Raw genomic sequence first — 18,794 nt, 5'->3', positions numbered from 1 at the left:
CATATGTACAGACAGCAGCTACGAAACAGGAACAAAGAAACTTTATTGTACACAGCAATATTTTCCTAGATATCTTTCTTATTAGATGTGAATTTTATGGGAATGTGTTTAAAACGATGTTTAACCTCCATAAGAGACACGCAGCCTATTTGAGAACGAAAGAGCTCATCGAAAGCACTTAACAGCAAATACTATACAAGCGCGAAAACCTTCTCGCAAAAACACCTAATATATGCTGAAATATAAATTGCGTTGCACTCACTCCACTCTTTTCGGGACAAATATTACGAAGGTTAAAACAGGCACAAGTGCTTCACAAATTTGTTGGTACTTTTTTCGTTTGAACCACGAATGCCTTACGAGCCATAGTGCCAATAGTCTCAATTTAAGAGAACGTGATAGTCTTAGTGGGTCATGATCTGTCATGGCTACTAGTTTCATGGTAGAGATGAACAAGCGTTCATCAGCTTTAAATGATATTAGCAGTAATTATCTTAGCTTAATGAGCTGTCGTTTTTTATTTAAAGTATCAGCTACACATTGTGAGCACCCAACTGTGGACATCATAAAGGGTGACTTAAGCCACCATACATAAAACAGGTGGTTCTAAACTTAACTAGCACCGTGTCTGTCTTGAAAGGTACGCAAGCGTATCAACTATACAAACGCACGGTCTAACTGACAAAAGTATTTGTGCTTTCATGAGGAAACGCAGGCGAACAAGCTCTGCGATATCGTGATGTAACAACAATGTCTTAAGTTGCTATTCCACCAAATAATATCAAGAGGTTTGCTTATTGCACTCTAAACAGGGTAAAATGGTCAGAAATAAAAGTGATAAAACTAGCTTTCTACTAAGAGTTCCCGAGAAATCAGGAGGGGAGAGGGGGAAGGATATATCTGCAATACGTCAACAACTTTTTTTCTATAAGTCCGTGTGATTTAAAACGAAGACTCTGTATCATTCGTCTAGGCTAAAAGAAGTCCCTGTAAAAATGTATGAGTCGCGTTTATTGATGCTCTTCACTTGTTTAGTTAGTGCGACGCGCTTTAACGATAACGTCATTTGTTTTGATTCAGGTGCGTTTCTTTTTTTCCTACGTTTGGCTAAGGACTAACCAGGAAGAAATAACGAAAAAAATATCGAAGTTTGAGTAATAACGAACACCTATCATCTTTCTATACGGTCTTCGAAAGAGCTGTGCTTTGAACTCGTTGAGGTCTTCGAAAAATGTGTCTAAAATTTGTCCTCGTACAGAGAGGTCGTACAGGCCAGTCGTCATTTCTGTGCTTTGAAATGATGTATCCGTGCTAGAAGAGTGAGGCCTGTTTTTCACACCTATCGAAGTTTCCAGGCAGTTACGGAGGAAGTTGTCTCGAAGAACACGTTAGCTCACACACTCGCCCCTCTAGAATTATAATGGGGGCTTTATCTGAAAAAAATATTAACGAGCTCGCGTTCGTACAGAAGCAAACGTGCGGCGCGAAATCACCGGTAACGTAATGTGACTGGGCATTCTTTCAGTCTGATTTAACAGCAGCTTTTGGTAAGTTCAGCAAAACATTGTTTGAGCTTCACAAAATGGCGGAACGTAGGTCGCAAGTTATTATATGCCGAAAAGCGTTCAAATATACAATCAAAGCGACGAAACTCTCGTCCGTCATCGTCAACTTGAAATTCCGTGACTGATTAGTACTTTTCTAACTTTCCTTTTTTTTTCTAGTCAGCGCCTCTTCAAACACTAGATGAATATCAGAAACAAGGATCTTACTGGCAATAATTGTGCCAATGGGCGAACTGAAGTGACATAGCATTGCACAGAAGCACGTAAATGTGTCGATTGGCTCAGCGTGAAGAGAAGCTTGATAAAAACCTTGATAGGTACTCTGTAAACTTCCACACGTCTTCAGAATCATTGGAGTCGGCCCACGAACGCACAAACACAGCTGATACTTTCTCGGAGCCCAGTTCCGACGTACCGATCTCTGTCCCACCTCGCGGGCCTCGTCCAGAAATGTTTGTCACACAGAGTTCACGCGAGTGTCTGGTCTTCTGTGCTTGGGAGTCTTTTTTTCACGGGGGTGTGAGCGTGAGGCATAACCGTGGTCAGACCTGGGTGTGGGTGTTGTCTCCGGAGAGAGCATGGTGTTCCAGGATACCGTGATCAGGACCGACCATATTTGATGTGGGGCTGTACATCTGTTGCACCTGACAAAAGAAATGGGGGTGATGCGAAGTGATATCAGCGTTTAAATCGCCTGGGAGAAATTAACTGTGAACAAGCCGTCTACGAAGCCCAGCTTGCTCAGAGTAACGACAAAAGGACAAGAAGATGATCGCTCGTCTTCTCGTCTCACTGTCGTCGTTCTGAGTTCAGCTCGCGGTATAACAACCGTAATGTTCTACCAACTAGCCCAAACCGCCACGCTATCCGCTTGCTCAGAAAGTGGCATGCGTCATATTGTGGGAATACAGCACCTGCGATAGTTTCAGCTCGCCGAACCATCTCAATATTTTTCTGCCTTGAAATTGGTTCTCAGCATGCACTGCTCGTTTACAATACAGTCAGAGTAATAGCACCCACCGTTGTCGTCACGTGTGAGTATGGTACTTAGCATTTTAGATGTTGTACTTTGCAGACCGAATTAAGAAAATAGAATAAAAATATTTCTGCGTTCTTTGAACCTTTTTGTTCGTTTATTACAGTACCTTCAGGCGGTAGTTCTGTAAGATGGCGAGACTACGGCAGTAACTAGTTTCGCGAATCCTATAGCACTGTCGCTGAACTGCAGAAAACAACAGTTGATATTTATTCTTACTTTGTCAGAATGACACGACTTCGAGTAAAAGAAACAAAAATGATTGGTCATACTATCTTGCAGGCATGTGCATGACACAGTATTTTTTAAGTTGTGTCACTTTTAATGAAACAGCTGTATATAGGGGTACCTTAAATATTGTGCACTAATGCAATTAAAAGTAGCATGAGTGTAGCAGATGAGGTACGCGAGGTTGTCGGTTATACTGGATGATAGCCGTTTAAGTCAGCAGCCGTGGGAGACTGAACCTAATAGAGAAGGGCGGCACTTCAAAAAAAAAAACTATTGCTAAGAACATGAAACCATTCATTATCAATTAGCTACTCTTCACACTCGCAAAACAGTAGACGAACCTAAATTCCTATAAACTATTTTTTTTTACATATGACACCAAGTCTAGCAAAACTGATGCAGTACAAGCCACCGAAGTCTACCCACGGTGGCGGGTGCGAAGAACTGCTAATAATAAAGCAAGCAACAAGCGAGTGTTGTTCTGTGTGTGAGATACGAGTGTGCTCTCAAGCAGACAAGTGTGTGTTAGGGAAGTGAGGGAACTATAGGGTTTCAAGACGATGTCAAGAGCTCAGAATAAGGTTAAGTACCCAACTAGAGAGAGCCTTGCCGTACCCTTCCACGATCGCCATGTTGTGTCCCTGTGATGGACATTCGTACTTTAGCCTTCATAGCTTCATACATCGTCATCTGCAATGAAACAGAAACACGTGAGTGAGAAAGAAAGCAAGATTCAAACTCAGAGAACATACTTCTCAATACCAGAGCATATAGGAAAAAATACGCTCGAAGTCACCTCTTCGATAGGGGCTATTATTCGGAAAATTCCGTTTCATTTGATGGTATATTGTTTGTATATAAGTACCAAGCGTAGAGCTTCGGTCTTCAGCAGAGTTTCTCAAATTGGAGCCCGCGGACACTAAAGGGCCCTCGAAGTTCTTTTGGGGGGTCCGCGAAAACCATGCTTGGGCAGTTTTTTGAAGCCACACTATGCCCCTTGACAGAGGCTTCTTTTGCTTTTCATCAAATGGCCCTTGTTCTTTCATCAAATGGCTGTAAAAGTTTCGTTGCACTTTACAACGATAGATGCCTAGCACGATTTTACAGCGAAACCTGTTCAAGGATCGCAACAAGAGTCGCATACGCTGTAGTTGTCCGCCACCGCCACAAGTGTCCTTAACTACGCAGTAAATAAAAGCACCAAAGACACAGTGGAATTCGAACTCGCGTCCCCTGCTTGCCAGTCCAGGACCGCAGAACCACGCCGGTGCATGGAACTCCGTTGCAGACTTGCCTCAGGCAGGCTTGGTCTCGGGAAAGGAATCGCGTTAGTGTGAGTAATAAAGCACTTTAGAACAGCAAAAGAACAACCAGGCGTCACAGAATGCGAATTGCGTAACGAGTGGGTTGTCTAATGCTCCAACCCATTACAGAAGCTTGTTCTTGTTCACCTATTAACATTGGCGCATACCCACTTGAGGCATAATTCTTCATCGTCGTCAGCCACTGCATAAACAGTACGCACAAACTCCTTGTAAGTTCATGTTAGCAAGGTGTTTCAGCGCGCGAACAAAGGAAAAAGGACAGGGTAGACAGAAAGAGCGCTGAGCTCCTTGTAAGTGTATAGCGGGTACCACGCTCCTCTGAATATACACGAAGGATAGCGTAGCGAATGCTGGCCTACTACATGAAAATTGTAATTATTTATGGCGTTGAGGGTACCATGAAAATGTGCTTGTCGCAGTTACTCAAAAAGTGCTTAGAAAACAAGGCTCTTAAAGGCCGCTCTTTCAGCTTTCGTGTGAAAGTGCTGCGCGTTCCGCGCAGGCCCAGCGTTTTTTCCAGCCTTGATTGCTTGAAAAGCCAAGATAGCTGGAAACAGGTTGAATTTGGGTGCATACCGTAGAGCTAATCTACAAGTTGTTGAGATCAAATCAGCCTGGTGCTTTAGTTTGACGATCAATTGCCATGCAGAAATGAAAGGCACCTATTTTACACTGCATGTAGCATTAATTTACTACGGCCATTTTATTTCGCTGCACGGGGTGCTCAATCACTTCTACCGCTTCGCAAAGTGTCCCTGAAACATCCATGATTGAGAGCCACTGGCTTACACAATCGCTTTCAGCGTGCTTTTGCAGCTGGTTGTCGACAAATTTCATGAGGTGGCCACTTAGACGAGCGGTGGTTGTGAACGGCGACGTCTTAAGTCAGTCCATACCCTTTGAGATACGTTGAGTGAGTTGACCTGCAGTAAATGTTATTTGTGAACTGAAAGCTACAACCAAAATGCACGCACCAACGCTTTGAAACGAAAATATGTGTTTACGGGAACAAAACGCCAGAGTCTGAGTCATCCTATCATGACATTATGCGAACTATAGAAACAAAAACTGCAAAGGAAGAAAGTTGTAGAAAACACTTACAAAAAGAAATTATCGGACTATCTTAAATTATCCTCGGCAATACACACGAAAAATGTTATTGGTTGCCGCTTGAGCTTGTGTTCACAAGCATATGCAGATCTCTCCATAAAAGAAGGGGGGGGGGGGGACTCCCTGCCTTTATACCCCATCTCTCAAAGTTACCTAGCTTCGCAATGCACGCATAAATAAAACAAATGAAGAGATAATGTGCTGCCTTTTTGAACCTTGTATTCTGAGGGTAAATCTGGGACTATACAATTCTTAAAATTCAACATTTCAGTTGTTCTCGGTCGCCATTTTCATCAGACTTTCACGGCTATATCCTTACACTTTTAACTACAACGAGAGAGGTTCGATTGTGTAAAGGTAAAAGGCAGGTGGGGTGCATCCCTCAGACGATAAGTGGAGCGGGACACCCACCTTGGCGCACACCTACGTTCCCATGTTTCGGTTTACTATATTGTACATTGTGTCGATATATGATACGATTAAAACAACAGTGTTAACAAAACAAACGTACTTAAACTAATAATAACGTAACGTGTAAAGACTGAGACACAGGTCAAGGGAAGGGGCAAAGAGGAGCACTCATATTTGCCCTTCCCTTTTCTGTGTCTCAGTTTTTACTTGTGTTTCAGTTTTAGAGGCGAAGCTCCTTATAGTGGTACCTGTTGGTCCCTCGTAGTCGTAGTCGTAGTGGAAGTGTGTAACCAGTCTTACGTTTTGACCTGCAAGGTGGTATCGGTGGGAGATTTCTCTTGTGCGTTGTTGAACAATGAAAAATTCGTAGCGTGCGCGTTAACTAAAAGCTGAATTCACCTGTCTCTCATTCCTCATTAGCAGCCATTGGCATGGCATTGAGCACTATCTGACAAAAAAGGGGTGCTACGTTATACTCGCTGGACGTAACCTCCTTGGTTTTAGAAAGGTTTAGCGAGCGTTGAGCCGCGGTGCCATGAATACAGTGAACTAGTATATACCATGAAGTCGAGGAGGTTAAAGGTGGAAAGTAGACACGAAGCGCAAGCCGTAAGAAAATGTGCGTGTGCCACCTCTCGTTTAGTCCTTGGAATGTCCGCTGGATGGCGGTGCTTCTATATCAGGAATATACGATGAAAAGATGCGAGGTGGTGGTACTTGGAGTGTTTAATAGATGGACGAACAGGCACACAGACAGATGTATGGACGGACTGACGGATGGCTGCACCGACGGATGGACGCTTGGACGGTCGCAGGGGCGGATGCATGGACGAACGCAGGGACGGACGCAGGGACAGATGCACAGATGAACGTGTGGACGCACGAACAGATGCACGCACGGACGGGCGAATGGACGCACGTACGCATGGACGGACGGAAGCAAGAACGAATGGATGGACGGATGCTTCGCCCCACTCTCCATCATTCACTCCGTGGATATGCTGCCATTTTTTTACGTGCCGCATTATCTTTAGTTACGTATTACCAACACGCCCAACTTCATAGCTTTGTCAAATATCTTTAAACTTTTGCTGTAGTTATTCGAACAATATTGGCCGAACAGCACCGATATGATAGGGTGAACGAAGCGTTTCGACTAAGGGCTTGTCCTTGTTATCACAAATCACTACACGAAAACCGCTGGTTTCCTGTTGAGGCATATATTGTTCGCACCAATTAGTGATATGAAAATATTTCGCTATTTACTATATGTGACTCTCTTATTTGCTTGGATTGTCTGTGCCGTTCGTTACTACTAAACACGTGTAACTTGAGGCTTTACATCATTTATGTATGAATTAGTAATTGATCATTAGGAAGAGTTGGGAGGTTTGCGACTGTTAGAGGAGTGGTACAGTGTGCCTTTATCTCCTGCGGTTACCTCAAAGACGTTAGCCACCTATTCGTTAAATGGGGCTGGCATACTGATTGCTTGGCTGTAATGACCGGCGTCTACGGCAAATGGAGCTTTCTGCAACTGCAAATTGTGGTTTTCGCGTGCCCAATGTAAGTTTTTGCTGTCTAAACTGTAATTATGTCAGATATAAACCTCTTTCTGAACGCTTATGTAATTTTTTTTCCAAGAACACTCATAAGCGTCGCACCTAAAAAAAAGTTTCGGCATTACGACTGAATCTTACCCGCCCTATACTTCGTTTACCTTGGGAAACGTAATTTGGGAGAGTTGAGTTGAGGGAGAAATGGTTCATTGCCTCATTCCTCTCTGTCCTACTGCCACACCGCGTTACGCTGTGCAAAACTAAAAAGTCACAGCATATTCATGAAATGAGTGATGATGAGTGGGGCGAAGCGTCCGTCAATCTGTCCGTGCTTCCGTCCGCGCGTCCGCCCGTTCGTACTTGCGCCCGTTCGTGCGTCTGTTCGTGTGTCCGTCCGTGCGTACGTCCATCAGTGCGTCCTTACGTGCGCCCGTTCGTGCGTCCATCTACGCGTGCGTCCGTTTGTCCATCCGTCCTTCCGTCTGTACGTCCGTCCGTGCTTCCGTCTGTGCGTTCGTCCGTCCATCTAGAGAACACTTCAAGTACCGCCACCTCCCTTCTTTTTATCATATATTCATCATATGCAAGTACCGCCATCCTTCGGACAATCCAAGGACTAAATGAGAGTATGCACCACATTTATGCTGTCAGCGCTCTGTTAACACCGAGAGCGTGATAAGGACGCCGTGCTACTTTTTTAGTAACATGTCGACATGTGGATATGTGCCCAGAGGCGGGTATGTGCCAATGGTATGCGGGTTTGTGCCACAGGTTACGCACTACGACAACGGGAAACGCACAAGCCATGTCATAAGGAGCTTCACCCCTAAAATTTAAGACGAAAGTACTTAGCGTATATTTGGGAAGCATACCAATGAAGAGTTCACAGAGGTTGGTCCCACAGCCCTATAGAAGTAGTACAGTGCAGCCAAGACTGCCGCCACAGTGCTTTAAAAAAAGGCTTCTGCTGGGTGATTTGATGTTCCTCAAGCGAAAGGGACCCACTGGCCGTCGCCTTTGACGAGTTTGACAACGATGTGTCTGGTTTTCATAATGAGTAGTATGACATTCGGGAAATAAATTGGCCTAATGAGTTAACCTCGCTGTCTTTGTTTTTTTCGTTTTTCTTTTTCAAGGAAGAAAATTCAAAGTTTTTGTTTTCAGTTTTAATTTTTTTAAAATTTGCATTCAGTATATGGTTATAGTCGCGAGCAGTAACATGATGTCAGCGTCAATACGCAGTTCCTGCGGAACAAAAAAGAGCCCTCTCGGTTCTACCTTCCTCTATATAAAGGTATGGAAACCTTAGTTATCACGGAAACTGTGATGTAGGTGCCACTTAAAAAAAAAAAAAAAAACTATCGGTGCAGCAACATTACTGCAACTCTGCTTCATGTTTTATATCTTTCTACATTCAAGTTCAACAAAACTAAGTATACAGCTGTAAAAAGTGCCCCAATACTCTCGACTCTCCCCCTATTGAGATTGCGTATAACTTGATTGCTTACCTTCGAGCGTGCCGCTTCCATGCGAGATTTGTAGCAGAACTCTAGCAAGGCCACCACCATGGCCAGCACGAGTCCTCCGATAAGGATGTAAAAGCAACCAGCGACGTTGCTTAGTGTGAGCTCGTTCTGAGTGGACTCCTGCGATAACACACGCAGAAATATATCGAAGCCTTCTATCAGAACATTTCAACAGTGCTCGGACAGTCGGTTTGCGGGGATTATTGGCTCAAAATTTTACAGCGCAGGCACTGGAACGTGCGAGAACAAATACGTGTGTGCAGAACTAACTGATTCATCTTTGGAGGAAAACACTGTATTGAAGAAGAAGAATAGTGGTGCGTGTAGCTACTTCTACATATTTAATGGTATGCAACATTATGGCTACAGTCTTGAAGTAGGTTACTAAGGACGACGCTGAACGATTTGTGGTTTCGGCCACTCATCTCCGTATGACCTACTGCTCCGCAGCAAACGGTTTGTTTAGAACACAGCTTTCATTAGCTGACAGGTAAAACTGAGAAAATTCATTTAATAGTACTGGCAGGAACCTTACAGAAACTCTACATTTTTTTCTGCTGCAGTACAATGTTCAGTGGCATTGACTAAGACAACTATGACAATACCTTCAGCTATTAGTTTTGTCTGTGACAGAAGCCAACACTGTAGACATATTAGAAACATTGTAGATTACAAAAAATGGCATGCAAAGTTGATATTTGCAGAGTGATTACCTCCAGTGTTTATGTTTGTCCATTTACGGAGACTGCACCTTCTGCGAAACTTAGAAGTGTTTGTGAAGAATCTGTCAGTGGCATTGCACTTAATAGCTTCTGTAGCAAGACAGTATTTGTGAAGGGCTGTGAAACAATTATTTGTATTATCATTAATGTAGAAGAAATCGTGGGAGATGCATCTTGTAATATCCAGTCAAATTATATAAGTAAAATATCAAGTTTTGCATGACCAGCAGTGGTCGCTTAGATACCACAGCGCTTCAGTGCAGAGTTTCGCTTGTGAGTCAAACCCTGAATGTGGCGGCTGAATTTCGACGTAGGCAAAAATAAAGTTCCCCTCATGTGCTTAATTCCCGCTGAAGTTGTCAAAAATATTGCGGTGTTTCCCTTTGACGTTTGCTTTGTAAGCAGATGGTTGTTCTGGAACGTAAAGCTCCACTTTTTTGCAATATCTATTGATATTTTTTTCACATGTCATCTCTAAGCATGCAAATAGGAATACTCTTCTTTATTCACACTAGACGTGCCCGTGTTCATACTGAATTATTTCAAATTTAGTACATAAGCTCTGCTGCACAGTAAATTTGAATGGTGCTCGAAGAAGTGGTCTCCAACAGCCAACAGTTGCCTGTAATATGCTTCGTGGTTATAAAAACTGAAACCGTGAGTAAACAAGTAAACAGCCCCAAGAAATTCGAATATTCGTGCAGACGCATAGAAGATTTTATATTTTTTTTCTGGTGGGGTGGGGGGTGATCATTTAAATGAATGCCAGTGAGCGTAAGCAATATCAATTTTTTGTGGGACGTGAACACTTCACTGCAATGTCCTTATGAAATGAAAAACTGTCGTGATGTGATGCCTAAGCAAACAGCTGAAAGATTACGACTGGTTGTAACACTCACCTTGCTGTCACCGCTTCGGCATTCACTGCGATCGTACCACCATTTGTTTTCTAAACGAGCAAGGTCTCCGTTTTCTTTCATGCTGAGAACGGCAAGATTCAGCCGGTCCCTGCAGAAGAAAACAAGCGTGTAGGTAGTTCTTTAGATATACTTCTGCATGTACCTACAGCACCTTCTAGGCGCATTGTTATACGTGGGTGGATCTACAATGCTAAAATGCGTAAAAAAGATCGTGCATGATAGAATACAATACAATACAAGAGAATATTTCTCAGCATAAAATACGGGAGACAACAAATGGGCTTCGCAATTGCTTTTGGGATCATAAAGAGTTGTGAGAGGAAAAAAGGTTAAAATTATTAAAAAAATGATTTATACTGATAGATTTGAAGTTTCTTGCACGTTAATTTATTTCCACGCTGTTTGCAGTGTACTGCAGCAGTTGCAAAATGAAAGAGATAAAAATAAAAACAACAACTACAGGAATTATTGTGGTACAGAAAACACGTGCGTGGTATTGCCAATCATGCTGTTTTACATATTCTGTGTAAACACATATTTCTGCTGGTCCTGAGACAGTTAGACTGGCGAGACAAAGAAACCAGATCGATATAACCATTTCTGCAAGCGTGGTTCACATCAAGTATGAATGCGCGTTTGCATTTGTTTGTGGCACTGCATTAGCGTCAACTGGTTATAGATATTTGGAGACCACCCCAGGTGTTGTGTAAATTACCCTGTTTTTATCGCTACACGTAACATCACGATCACTCAAACATACCTCTATTGGGCTCTTTCTAAGGCTTGCAATGATAAAATTTATTTTTGTCGTTACATGATCTCATCTTGTAAGAACCGTTACTTACCTACCGTGCAATAGCTAGGTACATAGCTTGGCAGAAAATGTGGGCTTGCTTTATGACATAGATTTTGCCCTCGTGGCTCACTCGTACTGAGATTCGCCAACTTTTTTATCACCCAGACTCATTGAGACACTGGCTCATGGCATGATTTCAGTCTGCGTGAGTGTGGTTGAGTCGACTCATGGGCGAGTTTGCCGACCTTTGAATATGTAACATTATTTCATTGGTACAGTCATATATTGTGGTTCTAATGTGCTCATATTAGAAACAATACGGCTATCGTTCGCACACAGTCTTCACAGGCAGGTTGCCCTGCTCATCATTAATTAGCTGAAGTAAATAAATCAGAGAGCTTTATGTGTACGTTTGCATGTGTACACGCTCTGAAAAACGGAGGAAGCGTCAAAGCAGTGAAGAGGGAACTTGGGATATGCAAAAATCGGATGTATGCACTAAGGAACAAAGAGGGCAAAATAACTACCAATATGGATAGGATAGTTGAAATAGCGGAGGAGTTTTACAGAGATCTGTACAGTAGCAGGGACAACCACGACTTTAATACTACAAGAACTAGCAGTAACCCAGATGACACCCCACCAGTAATGATAGAAGAAGTCAGAAAAGCTTTGGAGAGCATGCAAAGAGGCAAAGCTGCTGGTGAGGATCAGGTAACATCAGATCTGCTGAAAGATGGAGGACAGATTGTGTTAGAAAAACTAGCCACCCTGTTTACGGGGTGTCTCCTGACGGGAAGAGTACCAGAGTCTTGGAAAAACGCTAACATCATCTTAATACACAAGAAAGGAGATGACAAGGACTTGAAGAATTACAGGCCGATTAGCTTGCTCTCTGTAGTATACAAGCTATTTACAAAGGTAATTGCTAAAAGAGTAAGAAAACATTAGAATTCAATCAACCAAAGGAACAAGCAGGATTGCGAACAGGCTACTCAACAATCGACCACATTCATACTATCAATCAGGTAATAGAGAAATGCTCAGAATATAACCAACCACTATACATAGCCTTCATAGATTACGAGAAGGCGTTTGATTGAGTAGAAATATCAGCCGTCATACAGACACTGCGGAATCAGGGCGTAGATGAAGTATATATAAACATCCCGGAAGAAATCTACAGGGGATCAACTGCTATCATAGTGCTTCATAAAGAAAGCAACAGAATACCAATCAAGAAGGGTGTAAGGCAGGGGGACACAATCTCCCCAATGCTATTTACCGCGTGCTTACAGGAGGCTTTCAGAAGCCTAGGATGGGAACAGCTAGGGATAAGAGTTAATGGAGAGTACCGTAGTAACCTGCGCTTCGTCGATGACGTTGCATTGCTGAGTAACTCAGGGGACGAATTTCAACTCATGATTACGGAGTTAGACAAGGAGAGCAGAAAGGTGGGTCTTAAAATGAATCTGCAGAAAACAAAAGTAATGTACAACAACCTCGGAAAAGAGCAGCGCCTCGAGATAGGTAATAGTGCACTTCAAGTTGTAAAAGACTATGTCTACTTAGGGCAGGTCATAACTGTGGAGCCTGACCACGAGATTGAAGTAACTAGAAGAATAAGAATGGGGTGGAGCACATTTGGCAAGCACTCTCAAATTATGGCAGGTAAATTGCCACTATCCCTCAAGAGAAAGGTATATAACAGCTGTATCTTGCCGGTACTTAGCTACGGAGCAGAAACCTGGAGACTTACAAAGATGGTTCAGCTTAAATTGAGGACGACGCAGCGAGCAATGGAAAGAAAAATGGTAGGTGTAAACTTAAGAGACAAGAAGAGAGCAGAGTGGATTAGGGAACAAACGGGGGTTAAGGATATCATAGCTGAAATCAAGAAAAAGAAATGGACATGGGCCGGGCATGTAGCGCGTAGACAGGATAACCGCTGGTCGTTAAGGGTAACTAACTGGATTCCCAGAGAAGGCAAGCGGGTTAGGGGGAGACAGAAGGTTAGGTGGGCAGATGAGATTAAGAAGTTTGGGGGTATAAATTGGCAGCAGCAAGCACAGGACCGGGTTAACTGGCGGAACATGGGAGATGCCTTTGTCCTGCAGTGGACGTAGTCAGGATGATGATGATGATGATGATGATGTGTACGTTTTATAAAAGCTATATTCTAGGCATTTTCGCTAGATAAAAAGCACAATATTTATGTAACACAGTGAATACCATTAGCAGCAGAATGCAGTTTGGCTTCCTTCTAAAGTCTGCCTTGGACTATTTTAGATATCATCCATAAAGCGGCTACTCGTTGCCATCGGTCTCACCGCATGGTCTCACACTATGCGTAGCAAACTTTGCAATGGCACTTTTTGTGTGGGGATGTTTTTATTGCCATTATACTAGTGGCAGCAATTATGTAGTCTTGCAGAAGGGTTGAACCTATAAGGAAACAGCAAACGCTTAATTCCTTCATGAGAGCACTCACACGTTCTGTGTTAGATTAGAAGGCGTTCAAAATAGTTCTTTCAGAAAGAAATCTCCTTTATAGTAGCGTAGAAAACTTTAAGGCGGCAGATGCAACTGTGGTTAAGGTCAAACGAATAACGCACGGTTGGCCATTTTGATCAAACACTGTCCACGTTTTTAAAGCCACTGAAACTGCTTATGCCTTAATTATATGGAGACCCGATTCCGCCTTAGCCCTTAAAAGTTGTGTTTATCTCATAGAAGATATATCTTTGGGAATTTTAGAAAGTTTCTTTTTTACTGCATGTTGAGGTAATACTGCCAATAATTAAGAAACTCTGCAAGTGCATTATCAGCGGTAGAATATGCGGTATGTGAAGGTACTCTCTATTCACTAAGAAACCCTAATCGTTCCATTTTTTTACGAGAAATCTTAAGGGGGCCGAATATTTGTTTTTATATGCGAATTGTCGTCCTTGTGATGTCAAGTGTTGATAATTTTGTAAATAGTCCCACCCAAATGCAGAGTAGACACAGAGAGGGTTAACCTAAGTAGTTACCGCGAGTTTATAATTTGTTTATGTCTGCTATGCGTCCTCTTCACCATTTACTACTCGATTAACCTTGTAACAGAAATCTGCCTCAGTGCAACTGTGGTTACGGTGCTCGAATGCTCACCTAAAGGTCCCCGGTTCGATTCCGGCTGCGTCGGTGACATTTTGATGGAGGCGAAACGGTACAAGCCCGTGCACTGCTTGCTATCAGTGCACGCTAAAGAACACCATTTTGTCGAAATGTCCGGATCTCTCGACTACGCAGTCCCTCATAATTATACGACGGATTTGGGACGTGAAACCGTTCATATTATTTCGACATTGTGACAGAAGTTGTTGCCTATGCGAAACAAGTGATGCATACATGAGAACCCCTGACCCAACGTGTCGAGTGAAGGCTGTGCAAGCGCTACTGCACTTCTTGCGTTCAAGCTGGCTCTTAGAGCGGCTTTGATGTGAACGCCCTGCGTGTGTGCACATGTATGTGTTTTTTACGTTTTTTTGTTTTTATTCATTTATATATATATATATATTTCTGTCTTCTGTACAAACCCTATTTTTCCACCTTTACGCAGGTTAGCAAACTGGCTAAATCTACCAGGTTAACCTCCCTGTATTTTCCTTTTCATCGATTCGTGTTTTTTTTTCTCTTTGTCGCCGTACCTTAGATTCGAGCCAAGCGGCGTAGCGACGCCGTATCCCTTGGCGTCGAGGTTCCTGCCCACTTTCATGGTGTCGCAGGGGTGTCTCTCGTTGATGTAGTCGTTCTTGGTGGACTCCATGAGGAAGGCGTACTTGCCCTTGGACTCGCGCACGCGCCGAATCCCTTCTTCGTACGTGGACGTGAAGACGTGCTTGCGGGTGTTCATGAACTCCCACATCCGTGCGTACACGGCGATTTTGGAGCGCTGTAATGAAGCCGATGCAAGCGTTATGACAGGACATTAAATGCATCGCGCATTTTACCCGCGAGTCCAAGAAGACAGGTAAATAAGATTTAAAGAGCAGGAAAGGCTGACCGCCTATTGCCAAAACATATAACAAGTGTTTCAGTTATAATAATGAGTTCACGAGACAGTTTGTTTCATTTAGTGCTATAAGGCAGTTATTTTAGGTGTTAGACCCCCTATATGATATAGTTAAACCATAATATATAATCTAGTTAGACCATAAGATAATGGATATTTTTCAGACTATTAACACGATAATATAACTGTTACTAACAGATGCTTCCCAGATTTATTTAAGATATCATCGTAAACTAACAAAAAGTTTCTTTAAGCATAGTTATTTGCAAATTTTCTACAGAAAATATTGTTCCAAAGGATGCCGCTGAAACGACAAAATACAGGTAATTCTTTCATTTACTTCATCACACAAACACTATGCTTAATGCTCTACACTGTGCCGTATGAATAATGTAAATTACCGAGTTATAGCGTTCTCAAGCTTTCATCGGTGAAATGTAAATAAGGTGCAGGACATTGGGCATTGAAACATTTTTAGTTTTTCGCTGAAGCAATGTTTTTATGAGTAATGTTAGCCCTTTTGTTTCATAGAAAGGAAAATAAGTTGAATATGCATGTTAAGGAAAGTGACCAGATCAAGAAAATCACATAAACGCTGAAAAATTGTTGTAAATATAGTAATGTAAAAAAAACCGACCGATGCTTATTAGATAGCTGTTTTAGCGAAAACCATGAACTAGCACAGAAAGCGCTTTTAATAGAGATGCATAGGCGTCGTTCCTCTCCTGATTAAAAATGCTAACTTATTTCTGTTGTGTGTGATCCGTGTGCTTACCCGGAAGAACTCTTGGGTAGAGGAGAATGAGAGCGTGCCGTACTCGACCTCCGTTTGTTTGGCAAGGTCGTCGGCTGAATTGATGGGCGTGACCATTCTCTCGACGGTCAAGAAGGCGGCCAGGTTGGCAGTGTAGCTCGATATGATTATGAGCGTGAAGAACCACCACACACTGCCAACAATTCGACCGGCCACCGATCTGCAAGAAAAAGCCCAGACTTCAGGGCGGGCTGTTTTAGAACGATGAACTTTCATTGTATGTAAAAGGAAATGCCCAATAAACTCAAGCGAGTCATTGCCGAGATTTGTTGATTCAGGTAGGGGCGAATGCCAGAATCTGATTATGCCTTCCTCGTGGTCATATAAAAAAAATCGGGCACGCTTTCGCTGTTAGTTGGAACATAAAACAGCACAACGTAGTAAAATACAAAGAAAACACAGCGCAGAGCCATGGCTGCAACTGGTCTCTGTGAGGTGTCTTCTTTGTGCCTGAGTAGATTTGTGCAGTTTTATTTGTGAAAAATGCATCACAAACCCACCTGCCAGTAAATTGTACACCATTAGTATATTTGTCCATTCATTCTTCTCAATTCATAGTCTGACCCATCAGCATACCAGTAGAGATCAAGTCAAAACTACGTTGTGATTTTTTTCTGTACTTGCTTCAAGTGCTGTTCTTAAGCTTCGGCTATGAAACCGCTTTGCTTTATTCTGTCAAATTTAATATGCTCTGCTAAACAACAAAAATGAAAACAAGCACTCAAAGATGTGTCGCTTAACGATCCAACCAATAAGCGTGTACCGTCAAGAAGGCAGCTGGATTGGCCACCTTCTGTAATTCCGTGCAATTTTCAAAACTGCGCAAGCAATCACAGCAGGCATGATTCGCTTCATTTTCTCACTAGGTAACTAACGTTCACTGCAGCTTGCAATCAGCCAATGGAAGATCAGAGTGTGGTGCATACCCTCTGTGTTTATATATTGTACTCATGTGCATAAAAAACACTACACTCAAGATAGTATTCTAAAACGATCTGTAAGGAAGAAAGAAAACAAGCCTAAAGCTGTCTGCCTCTGGACATGAAACACTCATACGAGATGTACAAACTAGCTGTCATTGACCTAAGCTCATGTAGCTGACAGGGTTTAGCAAAGTTACACAAGCTGGTAGAAACAAAACATAGGCTTATCTCGATCGCCCCTGAACGGCCCAACACAACGCCTCGCTCTGGGGTTATTTGCCCGTCAGGGCCAATTCGTCTCCGGGCCCCGTAGTCCTGGGCGCCGTCCACCGATAAGGTTACGACATCTGCCCGTCGTCAGTGTGGGTAAGGTTTCCATCAACTTAACACCAGGCATCGGCGAAAAGCACAAAACGGTATGAGGCGGCTGATAGAGGAGACTAAGAGGATTACTTGGCATCGGGGAGGAACGGAGAAATGGGGAGTTGGGAGGGCATAGCGACGACGACAGGATTGGTACAATGGTAACACTGGCTTGAGTCATCAACTAGACATCCTATCTGTCGAGACTTTGGCCCTCAAAGAAGTCGACTATACATAGAACCAATAAATTCTTTGTTACAAGTAAAATCATTGAGACGATGTTTCAAAGGAGAGTGTTAGCAAAAAGATACTTTGGTGCCTTAGGAACAAGGAGTGGCAAAATACCTTAGAAAGAATATGGCAAATTCTTCCTTGTTCATAGCATGGTATTTTTAACGCACACTTGTCATTCTAGATGCATTTAGGAGGTCATTTGTAATCTTTTTATTGCTTATTGCAAATGCAGTAGGAGAGGAACATAATTGGTATTATAAAAACAAGAAAGTAAGATAATATATATGACGGTATGAATGACACGTAATCGATATCGGTGACTGCCTATATTTTTAAGATATGCAAGCCCCATCAGGACCCGAAGACGAATTGTTTGTTGCTGTCAATAGTTTTTCTAAGTACAACTTGTACGCAGTGATTACGATAGGTCGGAAAACTCACTCATAAGTCAACTCACTCGAATTCACTCAGACTCAGATCGAGTTATGAGTCTGAGTTTGAGTGAGTTCGGCCTATGGAAATTTTGGTGAGTGTAAGTCCGAGTGAGTCCTAAACGCGACACATTTATTGAGTGAGTGCTGATAAATTATGGACCTAGCTATACATTCTTCAGCTTTGCTATCAGTCTAAACTGTATTCACGACTACTACCTCGTACTCCAAAGCGATGTCCGTCATAAACAATTTCAATATTAATTGATCAGAGGTGCGAGATAAGTAGGGGGGGGGGGGTGCCTCGATTTTTTTCTCGCCAACTCTTCCGGGGAAGTTTTTCATAAATATATCCTGTGTTGTCTCTTCCAAGAAAAATGACTTTACTAATAACTCATAACTCGTATTTGAAGGTACTGTACTAATCGCCGTCAATAAGAGCACCGAATACGTAGGACATTAGTGTTAAAGAGCATTGACACCAGGTTTTGAAAAGTTAATTCAAGGCTAATGGTCTCATGAGTCGACTCACTCGGATTCACTCACATTCAGATCAAGCTGTGAGTCTGAGTGAGTCCGGCTTAGTAATGTTTAGTGGAGTTGGAGTCCATGTGAGTTCGGTTTAAGAAAAGTGGTGGGTGTGAGTCCAAGTGAGTCCAAAGCACAAAATGTATTTAATTATAGTGAGTTTGAGTGACTTCCACAAGTTGACGTCTGGGGATTACACTTACTTCTAACGTGAGCGAGCGTTACTTTTGTCATTATTTCTCAGCT

The 18,794-nt window shown here is 42.7% G+C and overlaps 1 protein-coding gene across 3 annotated transcripts in view; it reads right to left on the bottom strand.

Moving 5' to 3' along the window:
* Positions 1 to 1,640: 1,640 nt before the first annotated feature.
* Positions 1,641 to 18,794, bottom strand: part of LOC119170190 (glutamate receptor 1) — a 159,267-nt gene continuing 142,113 nt past the window's right edge. For 2 of the 3 annotated variants that reach the window (XM_037421272.2, XM_075878471.1), the window contains 6 exons: positions 16,031 to 16,229; positions 14,891 to 15,135; positions 10,385 to 10,493; positions 8,746 to 8,883; positions 3,448 to 3,522; positions 1,641 to 2,209 (listed from right to left, as the gene is read on the bottom strand). In XM_037421272.2, the coding sequence (XP_037277169.2) occupies positions 2,108 to 2,209; positions 3,448 to 3,522; positions 8,746 to 8,883; positions 10,385 to 10,493; positions 14,891 to 15,135; positions 16,031 to 16,229 (868 nt within the window). In that variant the 3' untranslated portion in view covers positions 1,641 to 2,107. Of the gene's footprint in view, positions 2,210 to 3,422; positions 3,523 to 8,745; positions 8,884 to 10,384; positions 10,494 to 14,890; positions 15,136 to 16,030; positions 16,230 to 18,794 lie in introns of all 3 variants that reach the window. The other variant, XM_037421273.2, reaches the window with a different exon arrangement.

The sequence above is a fragment of the Rhipicephalus microplus genome, chromosome 2 (genome assembly GCF_043290135.1).
Source record: "Rhipicephalus microplus isolate Deutch F79 chromosome 2, USDA_Rmic, whole genome shotgun sequence".
Classification (NCBI taxonomy): Eukaryota; Metazoa; Arthropoda; class Arachnida; order Ixodida; family Ixodidae; genus Rhipicephalus; species Rhipicephalus microplus.
This window is presented reverse-complemented; position numbering and strand designations above follow the sequence as displayed.